Here is an 18,057-nt window from a genome sequence, read left to right as displayed (position 1 = left end):
TTCCGATTTACTGACCTGACCAGCTCACCCGAATCCGAAACTTAATTCGTACCCAGCCATCCAGAGAGATTCATGCAGGCGAAATGCCAACTGAAATCAATTCCATTTCACTTTCGGATTTTTTGCAAACGGGCTAAATTAATGCCAAACACAACATAAAAAAAGCCATCGAAATGTCAATTGCAAAATCGATTTGAATGCAAAATGCCCAAAAGAAGCCGGGTCTGGGCCACGGCAATTGCATAAACAGCCCGGCTCAGAGGTAAACGAACGAAACAATGGCAGCGATAAAGCCGGAAAACACACAAACAAAGCCAACACAGCGAAGCACAAACAAAAAGTTGAACGGAAATCGATTTTTGGCCATTTTCTGCAAGCTTTTAATTTTTTTTTATTTTTGCCCATGCAACAGCGAGGCACAACAAAAACCCTTAACTGTTGTCAGCCCCCACATAAATGGTATTCAATGTGGCATTTGAGCGGCGATAATGGCTCTGGCCCCTTTCACAGAATATGCAAAATAAAATAAATATTATGCAGAAAAATTCGAAAACTGGATTTCCAAAACTATTGTTTTGCAAACAGAACCAGTGAATACTTCAGTTTCTAACAGAAAAAGGTCAACCATGCAACATTTCAGAAACACTTAGTTCTTAAGAAAGTGAGTTCATTTCAATTTGACTTTCAAAACAAACTTTTCACACAAATTCCTATTTATTTAATAACTAGCTTTCCATTAAATGTGTATCGTGATATCATCATTATAAAACTTAAAAACATTCCACGAATTTTTTGCGTGGGACATGGAATTTGAAAGAAAATCAATAAATTTAAGACAACATGCAAACAGATTGAACTCGAATGGGCCGAAATATATCAAAATTTTCCCAAGTTCCTAAGCTCATTCTTCCGATGATTGAACCACGTTTGACTTCGAAACGCAGCCCACATGCAAATTATTTTTGTTTATTCGTTGCAAAACCATTTTTTGTGTGCGAAAACCAAGCAACCGCCAGCGACAGCTTGATAAGCGGTTCTCGGCTCGATTGCGTGGGCTGCGGCTTGTCGGCTTTTTGTGAATGAACATTTTGTAGTCGAAGAGCGTTGCCACCATGCCACCAAGCCACCAAGCCAGCAATCCACACTCCAGCAATCCACTCGCGGGCCAAACACGCGAAGCTGTCATTACATTGACCAGGCCCAAACCATTCGCGTTCGCGTTGGCGGAAAAGTTGTATTTTAAGCTGGCGTTGGGAGAGAGCTCAGCTGGTCCTAATCTTAGTTCGGGTATCGCCTTATGAATGGGCGAACAGAGCTAAGGTGCAGAGGAGTCGGCTGGTTTGTTATCGTAAAGAAAGAAAAAGAAGATAAGCTTTAGTTTTCCTGGTAACGTAACAACTAAGTCTGTTTTTACTGAAACAACTTCATGAGCTGAATCAAATCTTGACAACTTTTACCTGTACAATAAATAATATATATTTTTAAAAGAGAGGATTTTTTAATAATTTAGGTGTAAGTATAAAAATTGAATACAGAGTTCACAGTAAGACTTGATTAAAGTGCGCCAATCCCCGAGTTGAGAGAACCCAAACCCAAACTTGTACCCAAAGTAGATCCCGCCAGTACGTGGTTGTATTGAAAACACTTTCCAGTTTGTGGCAGACATCGAAATCGAGTCTGTGCACAGAGGAGCCAGCCAGCAGCGAGTGCAACGTACGTGGTGCATCCATGTACACAGATACCTGGCCACCAACCACCAGGCGTCTCCGTCGTGTGTATCCATTTATCTTGGCAGGCCAACTCTTAGCCGGGCAGGCAGTGAGCTAGACACCTAAAAACCCACAATTTATGCCAGTCAGAGCTGCAAACTGGAAAAGTTCACAACAAGCACGGGAAGACCCACACCCATGCACACACTGGCACTATAAACTCTTGATCTTTCCAATAGCCTACAAAGGCGGCCCACACGAACCGACTCCTCAGCTGGTTCGCAGCCCCATTCATGCCGCAATTTTGTTGCCGCCGCTCGATGGTGCCCCAAAGATTCCCAGCGGCAGCTAGAAAGAGGCGGAGTTGGCCAAAACGGGTTCAGAGCCATCCCGTCGCCGCGTCCTACATTGCTCACATTTCGGGTTGGCGAGCACAAAGCCACAGCCAGAGCCACAGCCAGAGCCTCCAGAAAAAGCCGTTTCTTATGCAAAATCCGAGAGCCTGCGAAGCAGAAGTCCGCACTGATTGATTTTCTATGAGATCTAACGTACTGTATATGGCAGCCCGCGGCCATAATTTCGGTCTTGGCCAGATGTTGACTCGGGCGGATTGCCCGGGGGAAGGCAGCGAAGTCGTGCGCTGCTAATTTGCACCTAAAGACGGTTTTTGTTTCTGGCTTTTCGGTTTAGAAAGTAGAAAATTATTCATTATTCAGCGGGAATATGAAATGAAAGTGTTCCGAGGGTATCCCTCCGCTCGAAAGTTTTCGCAGATCCCCAGAAAAGCGCTTGGCAAATTGGCAAATCGATTGGCCCGATTTGAATCGATCCCAACTTATGCCAATCATCATCGGGTAATCCGATAAGCAACGGTTTGTCCGTATTTGCATACCTCCCATCTAACAATGCCAATCGTGACCCCAAAACAAAACCATCGACTCCCTGGCTAGACGGGTACATGGTATATGGGTACATGGTTGTATGGTATACCTGCTCCTTCCCCCATTCTCGTTCTGCCATCCGCCGTAACCCAAGAAGTTACTTGCAACACGCGGCCACAAGATGTGGAAACCGCAGTATGAACTCGAGTTGCCGACAACGCGTGCCACAAACCACAAAACAAAACGAACCGAAACAAGGACTGCGCATACGATCCAATCGCAAAAGAAGCACAACACGCAAGAAATGCCATTAAACTTGAAAACATATTTAAAATCCAATTCAAATGAATGCAATTTGCTTTAAAAGTTAATTTTGCCTGGAATTATATATATATTATACAGAATATACTCTATATTTCGAATATTTTTATCTGGATCTTATAAAATTTCAACCTATAAAAATCCATTCCATTTACTATTTTAACTTTAAAGGTTCTCCCCTGATTTCAACGCAAATTGAATTGGGACGCGGTACGTTCTTTTCGTCGAGTGCGCTTAACAAAATCACAAACTTATACCTTCCTCGAAGAGTCGGTCCACGAAAATTCATAAGAATAAGTTTTACATCAAAGGGCTCGTGTACCAACACGGTCTGAAAGTGAAAAGGTTGAACTATTACAAAACAATTTTAGCTTTGAATATCCCTTTCTGCAGTTAGTAATGTTTCTGCATTGCCGTCCTATTGGGAATTGAATTATTCAAATTGCACTCACACCGGGCGATTTGAGGCACTTTTTTCCCACCTCCTCGCGATTGGTGATGAAGCCGGTCCAATACTTGTACCAGTACTGGTTCGAGTCGTACATTATGGAGCAGAAGTCCCTCGTGGCCATGCTGAAGACAGTAGGTTCCCACGTGCCACGATTGAAGTGGAAAAGGTCCAGCTTCGCCTGCAAGGACGTCAGATTGAGCGAATATGTTTCCGAATAAAATCGGTGGGTGCGAGGGAGTTTACTGCGATTCGATCGGTGGGCTCCACATCCCACAACAAGGTGGCGTTGCCGGACACGTGGAGCCCCTCAGAGTCCAGTCTGATGTCAATGTCGTCGAAATTAGCTGCCTGGCGGGCGTTGATCGATCCGGGCGGGGCATCAAGGCAGGGCGAAAGGATGTCTGGATCCTCGAGAAGCAGTTCGTAGTCCATGGACCAGCAACTGCTCACGCCAAAAAGATCAACATCAGAGTTCTCATGATGGTTTCAGTCCCAATGATGTGGGATCAGAACCTTTATAGCAGCTGCCGAATCATGTGGGAATTTTTAGAATTTCTAACAACAGCAATCTCCCATCTAGGGATGTCATCGCCCATCCACTCGACATGCAACAAAATTACAACCATCTTGCTTGTCCGACATTGTGACTAAAATGGCCATCAAAAAAAAAATGCTCGTAAGTATCGAGAACTACAATATGCGCCCTGGTTATTGGTGATTACATCACGTAAAAACAGCGTTTTGAATTCGCTACATATAGAACATCAGTTAGAATATTAAAATATAAAAAAAAGTAGAAAAAACTGGGCTCCAATAACATTGCTTATTGGATTATACCTAAAGCCAAAATTGAGAATCCTTTTTGAAAGATTAACTTTTAGTAGTTTCAATACAAAGTCCAATAAATAAGAGTTATGCAAATAATTTTTATTAAAAACGAAAAATGAAAAAAAAAAAATGTATTTTTTTAAGATAGAAACATTTTTAAGCTATCGATTTCCGGTTGCCACAGAGCCTGAAAGTCTTAGTCATTTATCTTCTCAGCCTCTCCCCTGATTTCGAAGCATATGGAGTTCTTTCGCGGAACATCCCTCTCGTCGTAAGCCTCAAAGGTGATCACTGCCTTGTAGCGCCCCTGCAAAGTGGGCCCTCGGACGCCCATTAGACGCAGTTGCAGGTCGAACGGCTTGTGATTAATAACGGTCTGAAATGAGAAGCCTCGTTGAAGGAGACAGGGTCTGAATTTGAAAAGCCCAACTGCGGGGGTGACTCACGCCACGCGTTGTAAAGCACTTTTCCTTGATCTCCTCGCGGTTCGCAAAGTGGACGGTCCAGTATTTGAACCAGGACTGATTCTCGTCGAACATGTCTTTGCAAAAGTTCGGCGAGACCATACTGAAGAGGGTCGGTTCCCAGCTGCCGCGATTGAAGCGCAACACCACGAACCTGGCCTGAAATTGCAATAGCGTAAGTTGCAGTGAATCTCCCTCACGCAGACTGATTTTACGGAAACACGATCGTCGGGCTGCACATCCCACATCGTGGTGATATTTTCAGAGATGTGTATAATTTCCGAGTCCTGATTGAATGACAGACCGTCCAAGTTGAAAGCCTCGTCAATACCTATCGATCCTGGAGGTGGCTCAGTGCAGGGTGCGAAAACATCGGGGTCCTCGAGCAGAAGTTCGTAGTCTGCGGCCCAGGAACTGGCCAGAATTACGACGAGAAGCAGCGGAATGCTCAACATGGTGTTAAGCCAAAAATGCGATATCGAACCTTATATAGTTGGCACCGGTCCAATTACGGATTACACTAGCTTAACGGAGTTTGTAATATATGTATACAAATTAAGTTGGACAAGTACAATGTAGAGCTGATCTGTGATACTTATCAACAAATGTCACGAGCCTTTCCCAGCAGTGTTAATTTGTATAGCGCAATGAGTATCAGCGATTTTTAAAAGGCGAAGTATTATGAATATTTTTATCCAAATGTACTTACATAATTCAAATAATTTTAATTTTTAAGAGAGGAAACACGATTTGTTCTAGAACTTAAAATCAGTCGGGTTTATATGTGCTTGTCGCTATGTGAGTGGAAATATAAAAACCAAATCTATTAAAAATATCTAAAATGAATAACCGCTTTGCATAATTGGGAGCGGCAAGGACACACCCAACCCAGTAACAAGATAAATGAATACACATGCCCCAACTATATCACAGCTTGTATATCACAAATGCAATTTCATATTCAGTCGAATTAATTGCCATTTGATTGCTGTTGTTGCTCAAATTTAACATGCAGAACACGCGACATATTTTGAACCACCACGAATACGTATCAAATGCAACGAAGAGAGCTAGCTAGCCACATCATTGTTTCCCCACTTTCCATACAGAGGGAACAGCATCAACAATTGTTCCCGCAAAGTTATTTACGGAATAATGCAAAGTAATTAATACAACTAAGACGATGACTCTCATGCTCTCTAATTGTTTGTGGCGCTTGAAGGGGAAATGCAATTCACATTCTTGTCTCCTCTCGGATTTCAATGTCTGTTTGTGGCAGACAGATGGAACGGATTGCACTTCTGACTTGCGTCATTATCACTTTGACCCGAGCTCTTTATAGCTCTCTAAATGAATCTGTCTGAAAATGTTGAGAGCAGCAAACAGAAAATGTAGGTTTTTATCTTTTTTACATGGTTTAGGCAATTATAAAACTCTAATTAAATTGGAATATGTACATTTGGTGATTTTTATTTTACTCTAGAAAAATATTCAATAATTTCTGATTCTAAGCAAGAATTTTAAAAACTCAAAGCATTGTACACCGAACTTCGTAACTTTTTAGGAAGAAAAACCATAGCCTCTTTACGTAATCATTATACCTAGTCTGCCCACAGAGATAGATTTGCTCACAAAGCGAAAGAACCTTGCACCAGATATTGCTTTCCTGATGGCATCCTGTCCACATCCTGTTTAGCACAAACTTTTAACTACATGCAGCATGCAGAATGCACTATGCACTGTCATTTCCAGTTGATATTCAGCCTTGAAAATGGCTCTCATTCCATGCAAATGCGAAAACAATACCGGCGAGAGAAACAGAGAAAAACCGCGGGACGTTGTCATAGAAATGGAAACAGCTGCCAATGCTGCCATAAATAAAAACCCATTAGGTCTTGTCGACGGTATTCGACCATACAGCGATTTGGCTATAAATAAACAAAACATGAAATTTGACTTTGGTCTTACAGCCCACACAACCCCAGCACGAACGCAAATTAAACGCTTAGCAGCAATGCCAAAGTTCGCAGAAAACAATTAGAGAACACTTTCAATGGGAATGCTAAAAAAAAAAAAAAATAAATAAATAAAAAAAAAATCAATCGTTTCGCCCAACGTGGGGCTCGAACCCACGACCCTGAGATTAAGAGTCTCATGCTCTACCGACTGAGCTAGCCGGGCACTTGAAACGATGCTCAAAAATAGGGCGGCGCATTTGGTGTTGAGGATAAATTCTGAAGTTAGAAAAAACCAGCAGATTTAGAAGAAACCAGATGACAGGACATTTTAATCCACTTTTGAATTTTCATTCCAATGTTTCTCAAATAAAATATAAAAAAAAGAATATGTCTCCAGATCTTTCAGTCACAAATGTAAGATTTATTAAAATATTAAATTGACTGTCTACAAAATGTATTTCGAATTTTTCATAATCCAGAACTAAGTGTTTTCACTTTAAAACATTTCATATATAAGGAATTTTAAACCAATCAACTGAAACGACATGTTTTGACTTAGCATATAATTATAAAAACAAGATACGTTTTATCCAACATTAACAGATTACTTTTTAAGACAATAGCCGTTTTAGTTTTCCCACCCAGTGATATTTTCTTGTCATCTCAACCGATCAACAGACCATTAAAGTGGAAAAATTAAATCATTTCACAACTTTACTCCCGACGCGTTTAACAAATTTTTAGAAAAACTAGTTTTTGGTATCTTAATTAATTATGTGTTAGCATCATTTTTTTTCATCAAATGAATCCGAAAACATATTAATTTATATTCGTTTGAAAACTTGTGAAAAAAATCAATCGCCCAACGTGGGGCTCGAACCCACGACCCTGAGATTAAGAGTCTCATGCTCTACCGACTGAGCTAGCCGGGCAGTTGGAATAGCTCACGGGCTGTCAAAACAAGGAAATCGTACAAATGTTCTCTCGTGGTAAATCTATACATATAATGTCCTTAGACTTACTAACTTTCTAAAGACACTTCTATATTATAACTACGCATGGAAAAACGAACAGTTCGAACCTATGAGCCGTGGACTATGATTTTCATGCTCTATCGATCAGGGAACAGGTTGAAGCAGAACCTGCGATCAGAATCAGAAGCGGTATAATACTTAGGAATAATAAACAGAACCAACATAGTTATTAGCTTGTACAATAAGTTACGCCCGTTTGTGATGATTTCGGCAATGATATTATCGAATCCGATCAAATGAGCAATTAGAGTCGTTGCAATACTGCAGAAAACTACTATATATAGGAAGGTTTCGGCGAATGTGTATCATCGAATCGGAACGCTGTTAAAATGAAGACTGTGGCTAAGATACTGGTGTTCCAACTGTTTCTAGTTATAATGGCTGGTGCCATTGAATACCAGTTATTTGTGGACGAGGACGATGTTTTTGCGCCATGCGAGAATCAGCCTGGCAATCCTTCCAACTCGGATAGTCTCTTTGACCCGACTTGGAAAATAACCACGCATGGCGGCAAAGTTGCAATTGAGGCACAACAAACTGTCGTCTGGAAAGATGTCCAGCCAGGGGACACAGTAAAGGTAGGTATTCCCTAAGTGATTGGTTACCTGATACCTATTTAATTTTCTCCTAGCTCTTTGCACAAGTCTTCCGCATGGAGAAGAACACTTGGCAAAAGACAATGATCTCCGTAAACAGCAATAACTTTTGCAAAAACATGTTCGACAAAGGGCAGTACTGGTATCAGTTTTGGACGCAGTATATAAGAAACTCAGATGAGATCAAGACGAAGTGCATAGTTACACCTGGGGTAAGTGAATTTACCCCGACCTTATTCACTTTTACCCTAACTATTGTCCGCAATTAGGCCGTCATAAAATACAATCCTATCGATGTTGAATTGAAGGTCAATCTGAATGTTCCCAATATGAGCGGGCGCTACAAGGTGGTAGTCCAGTTTGATGCCTTCGATAAGAGCAATGTCAAGCGACCAGTGTCCATTTGCTCGGAGTTTCGTGGTAATATAACGAAGGTCTAATATCGAAAATTATATATGCATGCTGAGCAGACAGCGAAACACCATTAAAGTTTATAATCAAGTACAACCTACAACTAGATGGTTACTCACATTGGGGGTTCGCATTGGTTGTTAGGGGCAAAAGCGTGGTGCTTCCTTTCAGTTTATCATGAAGCCCCAAAGCAGCAAACCGAATAGTGCACCCAGCTGGTTCGCCGAGTTCTGCCAGGAGTCATCTATCCACGGCCTGCCCTACGTGGCCCGCAGGGATCTCCACTGGATGGAACGCCTCTTCTGGCTGATGATGGTCGTGGTCTCGGCCTACTTCGCCATCGGCAGCTGTCTCGCCCAGTGGGAGCGGTTCCGCGACAACCCGATCGTCTACGAGTACGAGTACCTCTTCGCGCTGCGCAATTTTCCCTTCCTCGGGGTCACCCTCTGCACCAACTACGAGACCCAGAAGGAGGTGGATGAGGTTATACAGGAGTGAGTTACATTTAGGGTCCTACAAACCAGAGTAAGCTTTTTGTAATGATTATTTATGAATGGTTTTTATTAAGAACTTGGGGAGTGAATCCCGCAGAAGACCCCTCCAAAGCAGCTTACTATGGAAACTTTCTTCGAGTGCTTAATCGATTGCAGTACGACTCCTTGGACCAACTAAAGCCTTTTGAGAATGATACTAGTTTGGACAACTTGCCCTACGTGGCTATGCTGCTGAAGCTGCAGGAGAAGGTTCTTCCACCCAAAAATCCTGCTGTTTTAGCCCCGATTATAACGGAGGTTGGTTTGTGCCAAACCAATAGCCAGCTAACCCGGTACGGAAATCCTTACGGCGTACAGTAAGTCTTAATAACTAATTCAAATGAACATAAATAAACAAATTATTTTAATAACTTTGCTTTTAAACTTCTAAACTTCAATGTTTGCTTTACCAAGAAATATCAAAACGACTTTGTAATTGTAAAAAAAGTAAAAAATAATAAAAAAGTTCTTATGTTGATATATTTAGTTCGACACAAGGAAAACTGGAGTTTTGCTCTCTTTTTTAATAGCAACCAGAAAATAATACTCGTAAATTTATTTTCATGGTGTATTCCTCTTGTAGAGAAGACCTGAATGTGACGGAAATAAGGCAGTGCGGCTTCTTCAGCGACTGTCAGATGGCGGAGAAGCCGTTCAATACCATCATGACCCATTTGTTTCTGGTGAGAGCTAATCATAATTTTCAATAACTATTACTATTTTTTAAACATTTTAGTACCTCCATGATGTTAATGGAATTATGCTGCCCCATGATGTTCGCACTGTTACGTTTGATGGCAAGGTGAAAAGTTCTTACGTTCTGAGAGTACTCCTCCATTCGATATCGGCGGATAAAGAGGTGCGAAATCTACCGGTGGCATATCGCAAATGTCGCTACAGTGATGAAAACAATCTCAAGTACTTCAGTGTAAGGTTAAGCTCTTTTTGGTATTCGAATGAAGGAGTTAGTATTGTTTCCTTATAGCCGTATCATCCGAGTCTCTGTCGATTGGAGTGTCGGATCATCTGGGCCCAGAGCTTGTGCCAGTGCAAACCCTTCTTCTACGCCGCAGCTCCTAAAGTTCCAATTTGCAACATATCTGGAATGCTTTGCCTAGCCCGCTCTGACTGGCTTAAAAAACACTGTGACTGCTTCCCGCTGTGCCTAGAGAATACATACAACATCATTGGCCAGGAAGAACAGAGTGGGGTGGGTGTGGAAAGGACAAGTTTCCTCAAACCCCAAAAATAATTATCCTAACACTTTCTTTAGGGCGACAAAAACTACAAGGGCGAGCATTTCGAGCGGACGACGATTATCAAACTAGTTCTTCCCAAAATGGGAATGAAGCGGAGGGTCGTTTTTAGCACGGATCAGTTAATAATGTCTTTCGGAGGAGCGATTGGACTTTTTCTCGGAGCCAGCTTTATGACTATATATGGTCTGATCTACTTTTTTCTCACTTTTCTAATTCCCAAAGGAAAAATAGGGAAAGAAAACTAACCTAAGGCACTTAAGGGATTTAAAACCATCCTGGAGATCAGTGTTATTAACTAAAGATTATTGTCTGTGGATTAAGCAGCTATCAAACACTATTACTTGTATTATCACTATAATCGGCCGTCCAAGTAGTGACGAATTGCAATAAAAAATGGGCATTAAACGGCACGCAAACTTATAATAGGCAATATTTTTACTATCGCGAATGGTTAAATAAACCTAATTTTAATTTGGGGTTTTCAAGATCATTTGTTGGAAATACATTTTTTTTTTTAAATTCAGTTATTAATTTTTAATTAAGTTGGTTTTTATGGTAGTTTTATGATAAATTATTCAGCTTTTATGCTTATTTTTCCTTTCTTTTAAGCTTAGATTGTCCTAATTCCACCGTTTAGTCTCAGCCATTCCGACAACGGCACTGTTTGCAATTGCTGCCAAGACTTTTGGTAAAGCTTCAGCGTGAGAGCTCTAATACATACATACACTGCCGCTCAACTGAATAGGTTCATGATCTCAGAGGAAGTAATTTGTCTATAATTCCTAAACCAGTGTACCGATTTCCATAATTTTTTTTTTATTTAACTCTTGATTTATTTTATAATAAAATGCTGAAGAAGGTTTTTCAAAAACATATTATTTATTCCTTATTTAATTTTTCTTCTGAAAGGTTAACAAAATTCATGGTTTTTTTTGGGTCATCTGAATAGGTTCAACCTAAAACAATTAAAATTATTTAAGTAACTAAGGATAATTTTCATATATTTTGAACTTAGCTGATACTTATGAAAATTTTTAGAGTACATTTTACTAATTTTAATAAAAAGTGAACTCTCCGTTGTCCGATATAACATCAAATACACGATCGGGAAGCGAGCTATACAAATTGTGCAGTATTTGCAGTGAAATTGTTGTCCAGGCTGTTTTAATTGCCTTAACTAAAGTTGTTTTGCAATAAAATTACCTGCCTCCTTCATATATCTTGCGCGATAGCAACCCCATACGTTTTCGATTATATTAAGGTCAGGTGAATATGGGGGCCATTCAAGTAAGTCCACATTTTGAGCCTTAATCCACTCTTTTACCACCCTAGCTGTATGATGGGAGCGTTATCGTGCTGTTAAGACCATTTGATAAAGTGAAAAGTATTTGAATAATCAGGAAACGCAGCCTTTATGATAGATTTGTAGGTTTCCGCGCTCGTTTTGCAAGTAACAAATTAAAGGTCGCAAGTGCCAAAAACTGATACCGACCCCCACACCATTACCCCACCCTCACAGCTATGTCGACGGCTAAGGAAATGCTCTTTCTTTCGAAGATCGTGATATTAATAGTTGTAGCTATTGATTTACGCTTCTAAATTAAATTGATTTTGGTGTGGGGGTCGGTATCAGTCTTTGGCACTTGCGACCTTTAATTTGTTACTTGCAAAACGAGCGCGGAAACCTACAAATCTATCATAAAGGCTGCGTTTCCTGATTATTCAAATACTTTTCACTTTATCAAATGGTCTTAACAGCACGATAACGCTCCCATCATACAGCTAGGGTGGTAAAAGAGTGGATTAAGGCTCAAAATGTGGACTTACTTGAATGGCCCCCATATTCACCTGACCTTAATATAATCGAAAACGTATGGGGTTGCTATCGCGCAAGATATATGAAGGAGGCAGGTAATTTTATTGCAAAACAACTTTAGTTAAGGCAATTAAAACAGCCTGGACAACAATTTCACTGCAAATACTGCACAATTTGTATAGCTCGCTTCCCGATCGTGTATTTGATGTTATATCGGACAACGGAGAGTTCACTTTTTATTAAAATTAGTAAAATGTACTCTAAAAATGTTCATAAGTATCAGCTAAGTTCAAAATATATGAAAATTATCCTTAGTTACTTAAATAATTTTAATTGTTTTAGGTTGAACCTATTCAGATGACCCAAAAAAAAACCATGAATTTTGTTAACCTTTCAGAAGAATAAATTAAATAAGGAATAAATAATATGTTTTTGAAAAACCTTATTCAGCACTTTATTATAAAATGATTGAAGAATTAAAGAAAAAAAATTATGGAAATCGGTACACTGGTTTAGGAATTATAGACAAATTACTACATCTGAGATCATGAACCTATTCAGTTGAGCGGCAGTGTATATCTATTTTATGTACTTCACGCGGACCAGCGCTGACTTCTCTACTGCGATGTGAACTACTGACTGACTCAGGGGTATAAAATCGTAAGTTTTCCCCAATTTACCATATTGTTCCTCCGTTCGTGATCTTTCATAATAAAACATATACCAATCTTAAAACCAAAACATTTGAAATTAAGCACATTTTGAAAAGGTGAAAGGGTCATACCAATTCCAGCTTTAACATTCAAGTTCTAACAAAAAAGTTTTTAATTAGTTTGAAATACCACATTGTTACATTAAAAAAAACCTCTTTGAAATATTGCATTTGTTCTAAAGGCTAATTAGTTTAGGTTAGATTAGCCAAAGTCAATATGCAGTCCTATCTTGAAAATGGTATATGCATGCTTAACATACAGCAAAACACCATTAAAATTTTTAATCGAGCTGCCCATGAACATTGGGGGCATTACATGGGTCGTTGGGGTCTCATGCGAGGAGCTTCCTTTCAGTTCATCATGAAGCCCCAAAGTAGCACACCGAAGCCGCCGGATAGGGCGCCCAACTGGTTCGCCGAGTTCTGCCAGGAGTCATCTATCCACGGCCTGCCCTACGTGGCCCGCAGGGATCTCCACTGGATGGAACGCCTCTTCTGGCTGATGATGGTCGTGGTCTCGGCCTACTTCGCCATCGGCAGCTGTCTCGCCCAGTGGGAGCGGTTCCGGGACAACCCGATCGTCTACGAGTACGAGTACCTCTTCGCCCTGCGCAATTTTCCCTTCCTCGGGGTCACCCTCTGCACCAACTACGAGACCCAGAAGGAGGTGGATGAGATTATACAGGAGTGAGTTACATTTAGGGTCAACCAAACCAGAGTAAGCTTTTTGTAATGATTATTTATGAATGGTTTTTTATTAAGAACTTGGGGAGTGAATCCCGCAGAAGACCCCTCCAAAGCAGCTTACTATGGAAACTTTCTTCGAGTGCTTAATCGATTGCAGTACGACTCCTTGGACCAACTAAAGCCTTTCGAGAATGACACCAGTTTGGACAACTTGCCCTACGTGGCTATGCTGCTGAAGCTGCAGGAGAAGGTTCTTCCATCAAAAAATCCTGCTGTTTTGGCCCCGATCATAACGGAGGTCGGTCTGTGCCAAACCACTAGCCAGCTAACCCGGTACGGAAATCCTTTCGGCAAACAGTAAGTCTAAATAACTAAAACAAAAACAATAAAGTCGGTTGCACTACAACCTAAAACCCAACAAATACCACAAGTTACACTGCTCGCCACTTGAATAGGACACCCTGTATGCTTCCTTTACATCGACTCATAACTCGAAAACGAAATAATAAAATAACGGAATTTTTGCATATTATCTGTGTCCACACTTTATTCGCTCTTTCTGGTATATTCCAAGATTTGGAATAGAACCGTTATAAAGTTGTGTGCACTTTTTGTGAGCATTCGTAAAAGTACAATGAAATTTTTGCGCCACTTGAATAGAACATCCATTTTATTTTGTCGGTATCGTTCGCACAAACACGCCAAATTCAAGTTACTTGGGCTTTTTCATTTAATTCAAGAGTAAATTAAATTAAAAAGTAAAAATGGGGCGTGGCACTTCATTATCTGAAGCGGAGAAAGGCAAAATCCAAGCCTACAAGGATTCTGGCTTATCTATTGCCAAAATAGCTAAAAAAATCGACAGGAGCCGTCACGTGGTAACCAATTTTTTAAATAATGAGGATAATTATGGCAAAAACATGAAGGGCCGCACTCACAGTGTACTTACTAGCGCGGACAAGCGACTTATAATCAGAGAAGCTTCCAATTCGCACGACTCTTTGGCAAAGATAAGACAAAAATGTGACGTCAAAGCAAGTTTGACAACCATGCGTCGAGTCATCAATAATGTTCCACATCTGAAGAGACTAAAAATCAAGAAGAAGCCACCTCTTAACCCGGTTCGGAAGCTGCAACGCCTTGATTTCGCTCGCGCTCATGTGACCTGGACTTCGGAGTGGCATCGTGTCGTCTTTTCAGACGAAAAAAGTTTAATTTGGAGGGTCCAGATGGCTACAGCTACTATTTTCATGATCTTCGAAAAGAACCACACCATCTTGATAAGTTGCACAGCAGTGCTGGAGGTATTATGGTGTGGGGGGCCATTTCTTATTATGGCACCTGTCAGCTTAAATTTGTTAAAACTACCATGAATGCATTAAGCTATAATGCAATATTGAAAGAGGCCTTTCCCCACTTCCAAACACTTTTCGCAAATTTAAAATGGATTTATCAACACGATAATGCCCCAATACATACGGCTCGGATAGTTAATTCGTATATAACAAGCCAAAACGTGGAGGTATTAAAGTGGCCACCATATTCGCCGGACTTAAACATCATTGAGAATGTGTGGGGATGGCTAACACGTGAAGTATATGGATCCGGCCAGCAATATTCGAGCGTTCCCGAGCTTATGGCAGCTATCAAATTAGCATGGGACTCGATTACGTTGAGTTATTTGGAAAAATTATACGCATCCCTTCCAAACCGAATGTGTGAAGTTTTGGAAAACAAAGGTGGCTCAACACATTATTAAAAAAATTTTTTTTTGTTACAAAATACCTTAAACTAGAATATATTAAGTAATTTTAATGTTTGAATAAAGTTTGAAAATTCTAAACATTTTTTTTGGGAATGTGTCCTAATCAAGTGGTGCAAAATGAAGACTGCACAATTGGTTACTAATTGTTTAACAATTTTTTTTTTTATACTTACAACTTTTTAAAAATATTGTAATTTTTGCAACACTACTAGATTTAAATTAACTTAACTAAAACAATAAAATTATGTTCCTAGATGGCTTGGCTTGGCAGCAATTAAAGTTATAAAATCTAGTTTAGAGGTGTCCTATTCAAGTGGCGAGCAGTGTAAGTCTTAAGTGCTTAAGTAAGTTTTAAGCTTAAATAATGTATTTTTTAACTACAGTAACACAATTAACTATATTAAGGGTAGACCATTTAAGTGGAAGCATCAGGCAACCCTATAACATTTAAAAGCGCTGCCTGATCGACAAAGGTCATAAAGTTCAGGAAGCTTCATTAGAAGACAAAATACTTTGAAACAATACACTCCAAAAGAACGCGCTGAAATTGTTCAGCTTTAGGTATATTTAAAACAACTTCTCAATTGTGAGAACCAAGCGTGCGTTTCGGGCAAAAAATAGAGTTAAAAGTGCTCCCCAGTGCACAACGTCTTGTTTATCCGCAAAGTATTATATATGGAATCCGTCAATGTTAATAATGATAATCACTCATCCATAACCCAAGCCGTACGAGCCAGTGTTGAGGCTTATCCAAAAATGTAAAGCTATCGCCGTTCTCAGGAGCTTGGAATCGCTCGGACCACAGTCCGATGCATGATTCATAGTGATTTGAAGATGTTTTCATAAAAAAATTGAAATGGCTCATAAAATGAAAGGAGCTGACTATCCGGGACTATCAAATGGTAAATCGGTACATACCAAGCCATGATAACCGATTTTTTTAATGCCAGTTGTTCGGGAAAATGGCTTGGATAGCTTCTAGTTTCTACAGGATAGCGCTACATCGAGGCCATTATATCCCGGACGACTCATATCAAAACAGGCGATTTTGACTGACGACAGAGGTCACCAGATTTGACGCCCACAACTTTTTTTCTGCGGCTATTTAAAATCTAAGGTATACATGATCAAGCCAAGAACACTAGCTTAACTCAGAGCCAACATACAAAAATTAGTTCAAGCATTTTTCCATGGACTATCATAAATAAATTTTTAAATGGAAATAAAAAAAAAAAATTTTTAAACTATTTTTTCAAAACTAAGTGCTTCTACTTAAAATGGACTACCTGTATGTAACAATTTCAAAAACAAATTATTTTGTAAAAAGTTTTTATTGGTTTGCATATTATTGGGAGTATCTGGTCTCTTACATTTCTTTTAGAGAATCTCTGAATGTGACGGAAATAAGGCAGTGCGGATTCTTCAGCGACTGTCAGATGGCGGAGAAGCCGTTCAACAGCATCATGACACATTTGTTCCTCGTAAGACCAAATTATAGCTTTCAGAAATTGTCGTTATGTTGATAAACCTTCCAGTACCTGCACGATATCAATGAAATTATGCTTCCTAACGATTTACGTACAGTCACATTTAATGCCAAGGTGAAAACCTCTTACGTTCTGAAAGTACTCCTCCATTCGATATCGGCAGATAAAGAGGTGCGAAATCTACCGGTGGCATATCGCAAGTGTCGCTACCCTGACGAAAATAACTTGAAGTACTACAGTGTAAGCGAAATTTCTTTGGCGGCTGTGGATAGCCTCAGTAAAGAGTTTTCCCTACAGCCGTATTACCCGAGTCTCTGTCGACTGGAGTGTCGGATCATCTGGGCCCAGAGCTTGTGCCAGTGCAAACCTTACTTCTACGCCGCAGCTCCTGAAGTTCCAGTTTGCAACATATCCGGAATGCTTTGCCTAGCCCGCTCCAATTGGCTTAAAAAGCCCTGTGACTGCTTTCCCCTGTGCGAGGAGAACACTTACAACATCGTCGGGGAGGAAGAGCAAGGGGGAGTAGGTCGTTCCCCCTCCTAAAATTCACCAATAACCCTAATTCATTTTTCTCCTAGGGAGATCCAAACGAAGGCACCGGTAAAACCAAAATGTCTGATCAGTTCGAGCGGACGATGATCATCAAGCTGGTTCTTCCCAAGATGGGAATGAAGCGACGGGTGGTGTTCAGCACGGATCAGTTGATAATGTCTTTCGGCGGAGCCATCGGGCTCTTTCTTGGAGCCAGTTTCATGACTATATACGGTCTAATCTACTTATTTCTCACTTTTCTGTTTGTCAAAGGGAAATATTGCTTAAAAATATTTAAATAGGTACAAAATTGGTAACCTTTTAGAAATATTTCTGAAGAAGGTTAATATTAACTACTGCCTTTGTGTTTGTGGTCGACTAAAGTTTGTGACCAACAGCTTTTAATATAACTAGTTAGTTTTCGCTTTATTAAGCCTCCAGTTTTTTTTATGTAGTTGTTAAAAAAAAAAAAACAATAATATATCTAACATAAAGTTTCACATTTTTAAAAACATAAAAATATTTTTAAGGAAATGGCTCTAAAAACATAAAAAAAAACAAGAATTGCAACCAAATCTAGTTTCTCTTCCTCGACGCACATTAGCTTACAAAAT

At 40.0% G+C, this 18,057-nt stretch overlaps 7 protein-coding genes and 2 non-coding genes across 9 annotated transcripts in view; 4 read left to right on the top strand and 5 right to left on the bottom strand.

Moving 5' to 3' along the window:
• LOC108094275 (AF4/FMR2 family member lilli) overlaps window positions 1-18,057 on the bottom strand; it is a 46,992-nt gene that overhangs the window by 16,419 nt on the left and 12,516 nt on the right.
• LOC108094283 lies at window positions 2,981-3,841 on the bottom strand. The gene is given in 4 exon segments (XM_017194777.2): window positions 2,981-3,242; window positions 3,364-3,540; window positions 3,606-3,823; window positions 3,826-3,841. Coding segments are annotated over 4 exon segments (588 nt in total). The 3' UTR covers window positions 2,981-3,065.
• Window positions 4,269-5,145, bottom strand: LOC108094281. Its single transcript, XM_017194775.2, has 3 exons — window positions 4,870-5,145; window positions 4,637-4,813; window positions 4,269-4,566 (listed from the first exon to the last, which is right to left on the bottom strand). Exons 1-3 carry the CDS (start codon window positions 5,107-5,109, stop codon window positions 4,387-4,389), a joined length of 597 nt encoding a protein of 198 aa, XP_017050264.1. The 5' UTR covers window positions 5,110-5,145; the 3' UTR covers window positions 4,269-4,386.
• Trnak-cuu lies at window positions 6,763-6,835 on the bottom strand. The gene has a single exon. It is a non-coding gene; the product is annotated as a tRNA-Lys (tRNA).
• LOC108094282 lies at window positions 7,209-8,765 on the top strand. Its single transcript, XM_017194776.2, has 3 exons — window positions 7,209-8,224; window positions 8,278-8,454; window positions 8,512-8,765. The coding sequence occupies exons 1-3, from the start codon at window positions 7,976-7,978 to the stop codon at window positions 8,680-8,682; spliced, it is 597 nt and encodes a 198-aa protein (XP_017050265.1). The 5' UTR covers window positions 7,209-7,975; the 3' UTR covers window positions 8,683-8,765.
• On the bottom strand, window positions 7,472-7,544 carry Trnak-cuu. Its single transcript has one exon. It is a non-coding gene; the product is annotated as a tRNA-Lys (tRNA).
• LOC108094286 lies at window positions 8,774-11,171 on the top strand. The gene is made up of 6 exons (XM_017194779.2): window positions 8,774-9,147; window positions 9,222-9,503; window positions 9,770-9,869; window positions 9,923-10,114; window positions 10,172-10,396; window positions 10,460-11,171. The coding sequence occupies exons 1-6, from the start codon at window positions 8,831-8,833 to the stop codon at window positions 10,688-10,690; spliced, it is 1,347 nt and encodes a 448-aa protein (XP_017050268.1). The 5' UTR covers window positions 8,774-8,830; the 3' UTR covers window positions 10,691-11,171.
• Window positions 12,944-14,854, top strand: LOC108094280. Its single transcript, XM_017194774.2, has 2 exons — window positions 12,944-13,660; window positions 13,736-14,854. Exons 1-2 carry the CDS (start codon window positions 13,191-13,193, stop codon window positions 14,019-14,021), a joined length of 756 nt encoding a protein of 251 aa, XP_017050263.1. The 5' UTR covers window positions 12,944-13,190; the 3' UTR covers window positions 14,022-14,854.
• Window positions 14,880-17,877, top strand: LOC108094285. The gene has a single exon (XM_017194778.2). It carries the CDS (start codon window positions 16,985-16,987, stop codon window positions 17,453-17,455), a length of 471 nt encoding a protein of 156 aa, XP_017050267.1. The 5' UTR covers window positions 14,880-16,984; the 3' UTR covers window positions 17,456-17,877.

The sequence above is a fragment of the Drosophila ficusphila genome, unplaced genomic scaffold (assembly GCF_018152265.1).
Source record: "Drosophila ficusphila isolate 14025-0441.05 unplaced genomic scaffold, ASM1815226v1 contig_414, whole genome shotgun sequence".
Taxonomy (NCBI): Eukaryota; Metazoa; Arthropoda; class Insecta; order Diptera; family Drosophilidae; genus Drosophila; species Drosophila ficusphila.
Note: the sequence above shows the minus strand (reverse complement) of the source record. Positions and strands in the feature narration are given on the sequence as shown.

Excerpts from the sequence above, each read along its gene's own strand:
- LOC108094281 (XM_017194775.2), bottom strand. The coding sequence starts at position 5,109 with ATGTTGAGCATTCCGCTGCTTCTCGTCGTAATTCTGGCCAGTTCCTGG. Across the intron at positions 4,814-4,869 it reads AGCCCGACGATCGTGTTTCC|GCCAGGTTCGTGGTGTTGCG; the intron begins GTAAAATCAGTC and ends TTGCAATTTCAG. Across the intron at positions 4,567-4,636 it reads AGTGCTTTACAACGCGTGGC|ACCGTTATTAATCACAAGCC; the intron begins GTGAGTCACCCC and ends TTCTCATTTCAG.
- LOC108094282 (XM_017194776.2), top strand. The coding sequence starts at position 7,976 with ATGAAGACTGTGGCTAAGATACTGGTGTTCCAACTGTTTCTAGTTATA. Across the intron at positions 8,225-8,277 it reads AGCCAGGGGACACAGTAAAG|CTCTTTGCACAAGTCTTCCG; the intron begins GTAGGTATTCCC and ends ATTTTCTCCTAG. Across the intron at positions 8,455-8,511 it reads AGTGCATAGTTACACCTGGG|GCCGTCATAAAATACAATCC; the intron begins GTAAGTGAATTT and ends GTCCGCAATTAG.
- LOC108094286 (XM_017194779.2), top strand. The coding sequence starts at position 8,831 with ATGAAGCCCCAAAGCAGCAAACCGAATAGTGCACCCAGCTGGTTCGCC. Across the intron at positions 9,148-9,221 it reads GTGGATGAGGTTATACAGGA|AACTTGGGGAGTGAATCCCG; the intron begins GTGAGTTACATT and ends GTTTTTATTAAG. Across the intron at positions 9,870-9,922 it reads TCATGACCCATTTGTTTCTG|TACCTCCATGATGTTAATGG; the intron begins GTGAGAGCTAAT and ends TAAACATTTTAG.
- LOC108094280 (XM_017194774.2), top strand. The coding sequence starts at position 13,191 with ATGCAGTCCTATCTTGAAAATGGTATATGCATGCTTAACATACAGCAA. Across the intron at positions 13,661-13,735 it reads GTGGATGAGATTATACAGGA|AACTTGGGGAGTGAATCCCG; the intron begins GTGAGTTACATT and ends TTTTTTATTAAG.
- LOC108094285 (XM_017194778.2), top strand. The coding sequence starts at position 16,985 with ATGCTTCCTAACGATTTACGTACAGTCACATTTAATGCCAAGGTGAAA.